The 8540-nt window shown below is 45.0% G+C and overlaps 1 protein-coding gene across 1 annotated transcript in view; it reads right to left on the reverse strand.

The window, feature by feature from the left end:
- Positions 1–8302, reverse strand: part of Itgb6 (integrin subunit beta 6) — an 80459-nt gene extending 72157 nt beyond the window's left edge. Inside the window, exons 1-5 of the mRNA XM_041631554.1 lie at positions 8186–8302; positions 7998–8073; positions 7217–7296; positions 4120–4324; positions 3316–3562 (exon numbers count right to left, since the gene is read on the reverse strand). Of these exons, the coding sequence (XP_041487488.1) occupies positions 3316–3562; positions 4120–4324; positions 7217–7296; positions 7998–8058 (593 nt within the window). The 5' untranslated portion in view covers positions 8059–8073; positions 8186–8302. The remainder of the gene's footprint in view (positions 1–3315; positions 3563–4119; positions 4325–7216; positions 7297–7997; positions 8074–8185) is intronic.
- Positions 8303–8540: the final 238 nt, after the last annotated feature.

Raw genomic sequence — 8540 nt, forward strand, 5'->3', positions numbered from 1 at the left:
TACATCACATGAAAAGCTTGCAAACCTGTTCTTGGAAATAAAAGGCAGCACATCTCCTTTGCAAAGAGTCTGGTAGCTTCTCAAAAAATTGAAAACATTATACAGCTCACCAGATCTATTCTACCTATGCATTTAAGATAAACAAAAAAGTACGTTTTTGTAAAGGCTCATATGCAAGTGGACATGCCAACAATTTCCACAGTGTCGGAATAGGAACATGCAAACTCTTGTTATAGTTGGAGACAACCTAACTATCCATCAATGAACGACTGAGTAAAGAAACTCTAGCAGAGGCATAAAGGGCTGTGTGTTAAAGAGGAGCAGACTGCTGATGTGTACAATCAAGTCATAAAGACATGTAAAAGCATTTTGCTGAACAAAAGAAGCCAGACGCCAGGAGCAGGTTAGCCAGCCCGAGGCTGTGAGCATGGGAGAGCTGGCTCCCTACTTTTCCATCATATAATGGCATGGCTGGGAGAGAGATGCCCCTTTTGCCCCCCCCCCCCCAACACCTGCTGCGGGCAGGAGAGTTGGCCCCTGGGACATGAGAATGGGAGAGCTGGCCTGTTCCCTCATCAGGTGCAGAACTTGGGAGAGCAGGCCCTGCACCTTGCCTGGGCAGCACAGTAGAGCTGACCCCATTGGCAGGGGACAGGGGTGAGCTGGCTCTGAGGGTGTGAGAATGAGAAATCTTTCCCCACTTCCCTCGTCTGCCATGTGGTATGCAAGGTGAGGGAAAGATTTCCTCCTCTAACTTACCCCTCGCCACCTGTGGCAGATGGGAGAGCTGACCCTGAAGTAAAGAGAGCAAGAGCCGGCCCTGTTCCTACCAGCAGTAGCACTTGGGAGAGTGGCCCCTGCACCTTGCCTGGCAACACAATAGAGCTGGCCCTGGTGGTGTAGGTGTGGGTGAGTGGGCCCTAAGGAGTAAGAGCAGGAGAACCAGCCTTGCCCTTCACTCCTTGCTGCAAGGATGGCCTATGCAGGGCCAGTGCTGGAGAACTCACCCTGGTAGTGAGGATTGGGAAGAGCTGGTGGGTTGACCAATTCAGCTACATCCTAGACCTAGAACCAGGGCTAGGAGTTGACCAACATCCACCCCCTCTATGATCTGTTGGAGCATGTGAAGGGGCTGGTCCTGCAGACTCAAAGTTGCAGGATCTTCACAACAGAGGGCAACAATAGGATATCCAAGAGGAGTTCCAGTGAGGGCCCAGTATTGATAGTGTAGCAGAAACCAGGTCTAGAACCAGGCCAATGACTCATTGTAAGGAACACTTGCAAGCGGTGACTACAAGCAAAGTAAATATGGGCTAAAAGGTATATTGTGTGACTCACTGCGTAACAACACTACAGCATCCAAAAATATCTATTTATTTATTTATTCTTGTTCTTCTTTTCTCCTAAATTTTACTTCATTTTATTTTGTGGAGGAGATTGCGGGGGACAGAGGGTGGAGTCAAGGGGACAGGTAGATGGGTGGGATCGAGATTCACAGTGTAAAAGCCACAAAGAGTCAATCAATAAAAGGTTTAAGGAAGAAAGAAGAAAAAGAAAGAAAGAACGAAAGAAAGGAAGAAAGAAGCCAGACAGGAAGCGTGCATACTACACCCTCTTACATCTATTTGAGAACCAAGAACAGGCAATAAACAGCCTAAATAATAGAAATCAGAAGGTGGTTGCTTCTGAGGAAGCAGAACTGACTCTAATAGGCCATGAAGAATCCTTCTGAGGGGAAGACGAGTCTGGGTTGTAGACTATTTGGGTGCATTCGTTTACCAAACTCATCAAACAGTGTTTTTTGCTGTGTGCTTTTTTGGAGTGTTCCAATTAGATCTTTATTGATCTGCCTGCTTTCCTCCTTTCCTACTTCCTAGAATAAAGACATGATCAGTGTCCCAGCAGCCTTCTTGGACCATGAAGACAAAACCCAAGTACCAACAATGGCAGACAGACAGCAGGAAACCCTTGGATCCCTGGGTGTGGAGCCACTGAGCCAGTCCTGAACTGCCCTTCTCCAGCTCCTTTATGTGGAGGAGAGAGAACTAATTCTCTTCTTAAGTCAATATCTCTGTTGCTTACAACCAAATGCAATTCCTAAAAATAAATAGAATCGGTAAGAGTAAAATTGTTTGGGGCTGTGTTAGATTAGTCTCCTCCCCCTCTTCTCTCTCCTTCCTTTCTCTGTATAGCCCTGACTGTCCTGGAACTTGCTCTGCAAAACCAGCTAAACTAGCTGTTATTGAACTCAGAGATCCACCTGTCTCTGCTGGGACTAAAGGTTTGTGCCATCACTGCCCAACTTGTGAGAACTATACTAAACTTCTAAACTGAGATACCATCATTTCCTTCTTATAGATACTGCTTCCTTTGATGTATTAAAATATTAAATGCTACCATACATTTGGGAAATTGGTGTGTGTGTGTACCTGTGTGTGTGTGGGGGGATTGTATTGTGAGGCTAATATTTTGAATCAAACCAGATCTTCTCACAAATCCTCGTTTGGTCATGTGGTCTTGGGTAAATGGCTGGCCTCTCCAAGTCCCTTGTCACTCCCTCTGGGTACAGAACTCACAAGTCCAGCTTTTACCTTCCATCGTTATGAAGCTGGAGGAAGGCCATGCATATGAAGTGTTCAACATAGAGGCTGGCATGGGGCAAATGGTAGCTCTTTCTCAGTGGAAAAATTTTAAATAACTTAATTTTGGACATGGCATTGACCATACAGGTAAGCCATCACAAAACCGTTTGCCCTTGACTACCATCAGCATAACACGTGATTTTAATGGCTGATTATAGCATTTTGTAATAGAGTCACTGCCTCATTTCCTATTGAGTTTAATTGCAGTGAAGGCTGCTTCCCTCAGAGGTGAGAGAAAGCCACATTTCCCAAAGTGTGTCAGACAAAACTGCAAAAATTGTTATTTTGATGGAAAGACTCAGAGAGCACGTAGGTTCGTACGAAAGAGTTCTAGGAAGTGGTGGTCACGGAGGACTGAAGATCTCTGAGAGACTGGTATGTGTTGCCTGTGTAGCCAACAGGCAAAGACAGTGTCTCCTTGCCCACAGACTGGAAACCCGGTTGGCTGCATCCTGACCTGCAAACCTGGCAGCTGATGCAGGTCTGTGGGCTAGAACATTGAAGTTATGATGACCCTACCTTGGCTGGAAACTACATAGAGCACAGAGTATTGCTGAGATCCCAACCTGAGAAAGAAATGCCAGGGTGTTAATGAGCTCCTGGCACAGCAGCTGGGCCGTGTGGATTACATCTGTAGAAACCAGTGCCCAGGGATGCCAAGGAGTTCACTTACCTGCAAGGGTTGGTGATTTCCTCTGGTGTTGTTTTCATAAAAGGAGAAACGGGCTTTTCCACAAAGGATCCAAAGCCCAGTCTAAAGTTGCTGGTTAATTTAGACATCTCTTTGGCAAGCCGGGAGCCCAGCTCTTTGATTGTGTTGAGGTCGTCATCCATGGAGGCCGAGAGGTCCATGAGGTAATACAGATCGACTGGGTAATCTTCCGTTTGGCGGACCTGCACTTGCACGGTCTGCTCACCGCCTATAATGGCCCACGAGAAACAAATCCATAAACACAACAGTCATTTGTAACTGACCAATCCTGAGCTAACCAGCTATTGTATTTCAGAGCGACCTTAGTAAGGTGCGCGCCATCTCATGACCTGCGCGGTAGCGTCTCTAAATGAACACGTCCATGGAAATCTCCCAGCGGTGAGTTTGGAGGGACTGAAGGAGGTGGATGTCGGGATATTTTATATATCCTTGGGAGAAGGAGCAGCCATTTAGATGAAAGATAAGCCACGTCTTTGTATGTGTGGCTTTAGAAAAGGTGAACCGAATAAAGGGGAGATTAAATCTACATTTCAGCCCTTGAAGAAATGTACAGTTAATGTGGGCGACATTTGAGTAATTCAAACAGTCACCCCTAAGAGAAGCTGTCTTCAGTGACACATTCAACGTGCCATAAAGAGACGTGTGATTCCCGTGCCCTTCAGATGGGGAAATGAGCGGCACCGCAACCAAGGATGGACACGTGCTGGGTGCCAGAGGTGTTGGTGGACCGTCAGCGACAAAGCTAGGAAATGGAGCACTCCGTACCTGGCCTCAGTGTAAGAACCACGCTCTGAGGAGAAATCTGAACAATGTCAGAACTGTTTCTCTGTCGGCCCACGCTCAGCGGCTTATTTTGAAGTATTTCTATTTGGGAGGCAGGGTTTTCGATGAAGGGCGGTTGACATCCTTTGGCCAAAAGGTTTGCAGGTGTGTCGCACCTCTCGCCAGCTCCGGACGGGTGGGTAAAATTCTAAAAATGGAAAAAAATTCACCAAGAGGGAAAGGAGACGAATCTGCATCACTTTGTAGCAGGCCAGGCATTAATTCTCTGATGCGCTTTGTGAGATAAGTGTATGCTAAGTACCTCCTAACCCACACTGCTGGTGGTGACTGTCAGGTGGAGTCTGTGATAACTGGAGAAGTTGACCAGTAAAAATTTGAACAAAATTGGAGCCTCTTTTTAGTTATACTCAGTCAAATATTTAAGTCAAATTTAAATTTTTTTTTAAATTCAAAGTTCATGTCTTAAAGTTTCTCCCACGATCTGAGTGGATATTTAAAATGGCTGAGTTTCTAAAGTTGACATTTTCCTGTGAATTTACTTGTCCGGGATGAATGGTTGTTTTTCTGGATTCCTAGGACTGTCATGCTTTGTAAATCTATCGCCCAACCCAGAGAGCCATTTCCTATAGATTCCTAAAGGACAGGGCACCTGACATCTCCCTGTCTGGTACTCAGTTGGTTCTGTTTGCTGATGTGTCCCCATCAATTACAGCATCCCTTCATGGAAGGTGACTTCTCATGGACTTTAAGCTCAGCATCTTCAAGAATTCTAGTTCAAGGTCTCTTAGAGTTCTCTCTCAGGTTTGGAGGTTAAAAGGGAATATGGTTTAAAGTTTGCACTCTGTCTGGAATTCCAGAAAGTCCCAGTCCTTCGGGTGCATCCAGAGAGAAGGCTGTGACATGTAGGGCCTAGCAGAGATGTGGCTGCTCTGATCTTGCAGCACCCAGAGCAGGGAGATGGAGCCAAGACAAGAGCAGACCAGGTGCTACTGATAGGCAAAGTTGTTCCTGAGCTGAAGTGACCATAGGCAGGATTGAATTGAGGCCCTTGGATTCATGTGTGTGTGTGTGTGTGTGTGTGTGTGTGTGTGTAGAGAGAGAGAGAGAGAGAGAGAGAGAGAGAGAGAGAGAGAGAGAGACTCATGGAAACCAGTTTGGAGTCTACTACGAACCAAACTAATGCTTACATCTTTTCCTTGCCCCTTCGGATTCTAAGTCACACCTTCTATTTTCCCCACCTAGGAGATATGTTCTTCTAAAACTGATGTTGAAAATACAGCTGTTCTCTTCTTACCAATCAGACCTATACAGATTTGTGGCGCTAGCCTGGGTATGGCTAACTCTGCAACTTCCCATGATGTAACAAAGGCACACAGCGGCTGGACAAGGCCTCAGAATCCTTCCTACCACAGTGGAATGGCTACCAGTTGTGTTCAGCCTTTGCAGAAAGACCAGAGGTGGCGTGAACTGTATTAGCAGTCTGTGTACACCCTAAGCTTTGTGCCTTCTTTGCTCTAATGGTCACAGCTGTCTGCCACAGCTGATGCACTAATGACTGTGTTGATTATCGGAGAGGCCTCTGAAATGATCTGACCTTGAAACTTGCTGATCCCTTGGCCAACTACAAGGAAAACTCTCAGAAGCACCTTAGGAAGCACTTACTAATGGAAAGATGAATTTAAATATACATTCTGGTGGGTTTGAGAGATAACTCAACAGCTAAGAATGCTTATTGCTCTTCCAGGGGACCCAATTGCGATTCCCAGCACCCACATCAGGAAACCTACAACTGCCTATAACTAACTGTAGTGTCAGGCGATCTAATCCCCACTTCTGGCCTCCATGAACACATGAATGGGTACATGCACACACACACACAGAGTAAATGTAAATTCTAGATCAATTTTTTTGTCTCTGCCCTGAAACTAATATTGTCTTCTAGACAATATCCAAGGAGCATATGGGTTTGTTTCTTGTTGAATATTCTCAACTCTGCATTTGTTATTTGAATTCAAAAGAGCGCAGTTGCCTTGAATTTTGTTTGTGGACTAAGCAGTCAAGGCAGTGGAGGGAGAGTGAGCTGGTTTATGCTCTCCTGCCTGTAAGGCAATGCTCCACACACATAGTGAATGTGGAATTTGGGTCCTAACAGCTACAGCCCAGCTCTGAGCCAAGCATCTACATTCCTTCCCCTTTGAGCTTGCTGCTGGGTTCTTGCTGTCGGCATTTATAAGCGTTGATTGGTATTTAGATTCTTTCCAGTGGGTGGGACTTAAAATCCTGAAAGCCAAGGGCTCTTTTTCTTAGTGCGAATCCTTCCCACGTTGCTCTCTGCATCGCGGCACAGGCTGTGACTTGGTCTGTCTTGTTTGTAGCCTTGGTCTGCACATACATGGGTTCCCTCTGACCAGACAAGGACTGTTTCTTCCACACTTTGCAATGGCTGCGCAAGAGTCACTCAGTTCATGAGCATGTGATTTGTGAAAGAATTGCCCCATGCATGAATTATAGTTTTTCCCTTCTTGAAGTGCCTAGCAGAGACTCACAAGGGATCTCAGGTCCCAGATGGAACAGAATCACACTGTATCAACGTTAAATGCCTGCTTCACTTTGAACAATATCATCTCCATGGCTACCAGTTATCCAGACAGAATGTAATACCTGTAACCAGCTAGAAAACCTTTAAAGTAAGAGAAGCAGAGGGCTGGCACCTGTTTAGTCTCAGCACTGGGGAGGCAGAAGCAGACAGATCCTGGTCTACAAAGTGAGCTCCAGATGAGCTATGCAGTGAGACCCTATCTCAAAAATAAAAATTAAAAAGCATATTTAATTACTAATTAATTAGAAGTTGCTAGATCTAATAAAAGTTGTTTAGTTAAGTTTTTAAAAAATAACTTGACATCCATTCCTTGAGTAAATTGCTTTCAAAGTATACATGAATATAATTTTGATCTTCTGACACTCAGGTTCCTCTCTTGATCTGATTTAATCACGTGACCCTGCAGAGAGAACCGCTTTCACTGAGGACATTAACTGATGTGTAAACAGTGTTCAAACAGGGCGATAGCCAGTGACTTACCTCCTGGGAGCACCAGGCACAGTGAGGTCCCGTGAGCAAGCAATCTGAGCAGGTCTCTGCACCGCCCCAGGCACAACCACCTAAGGGCAAAGCCAGCAAGACATGGGAGTTAAAGCCATCTCATTCATTCTGCTTATGAAACTTACACTTCTTACTTGAGCAAAGCTATATTAGAAGATTAATGTTCTGAAGGTTACTAACTCATGTCTGAGTTTATAGTTTATACCCATCAGATTGGGAATATATATACCATGTGAACAGAAATTAGCTCTCTTTTGTCTCAAACCACAGCAGTGTCTAACTGCTCAGCAGTCCTGAATCATCTGACTTATTCTCCTATTCAGCACCTGCCATGTAATTTCAAAAACTTATCTGTACCCATTAAAAAGGTTTCTCTTATAAATTTGGCATTTCTGTTTCTAAAACCCTTCTCTACTCTCAATATTATGACTCCCAAGTGGACGGCCGTGTCGTACAACAGAACAGAAAAGCTTCCCAAGTGGCGATCCCAACGACACGCAGAAGTCCCATTGTGTAGGGAGGCTGTCTAATTCTCCTCATTAAAATGCCCATGCAACCTTTGTATTTATTTGCCCAGCACCTAGAACGTTTGCTGGAGGAAATTCCCGAGTCTGCCCATAGTTTGTTAAAGTGTCTCTGTGCCAAGAGAGCCATCAGACAGATCAGATGAAAAATGACGGCGGGTCTGCTCTCTGGAGCAAATGACAGTTTGTCGAGCATACAGCGAAGACGAGAGTGATAAACGGGAGAGCTCTCTTACCTTGGACGAGCTCATTCCTTCCTAGAAGTAGCAGGAACAGGCAGAGCAGCTCAATCCCCATTCGGTTCAGTTTTCACTGTGCAGACAGATTAAAAATGAATTACCTCCAGGGTTACAAGACCAGAGTTGGAGGCCGTGAAAGTCTTTCTTGCAGTGTAAAAAAAAAAAAAAAATGTCAAACTACTTACGCTGCTTTGAAAAGTAACTCGATCTGTAAACCCAAAAGCTTTCATTAAGACTGATATGAAAACAGAAGCTACCTGGACAGGCAAAGAAGAAAAGCTGTGTTTAAAAGCAACTTCAACACGGTTACTTCCTTGTTTGCCATATAAGGAAAGCAGGTGTACAATCACCGGGAAGGTGGAGAGATTCATGCAGGAGACATTTTTGTGTGTGTCAGTTCTGTTAGTCTCATTGCGTCCTAGGGAAAGTTGGTAGCTTTAGTAAAATGGTGGTCAGCGGGCTGTCCAAAGACCAATTGAAATGTGTGGTTTTTGATAACAATTTCAATGCAGTAAGGATGTGAAATAAAATGCCAGGATT

This window comes from Microtus oregoni, unplaced genomic scaffold, assembly GCF_018167655.1.
Source record: "Microtus oregoni isolate MIOR12 unplaced genomic scaffold, Mior012 000037F_ref0000500, whole genome shotgun sequence".
Taxonomy (NCBI): domain Eukaryota; kingdom Metazoa; phylum Chordata; class Mammalia; order Rodentia; family Cricetidae; genus Microtus; species Microtus oregoni.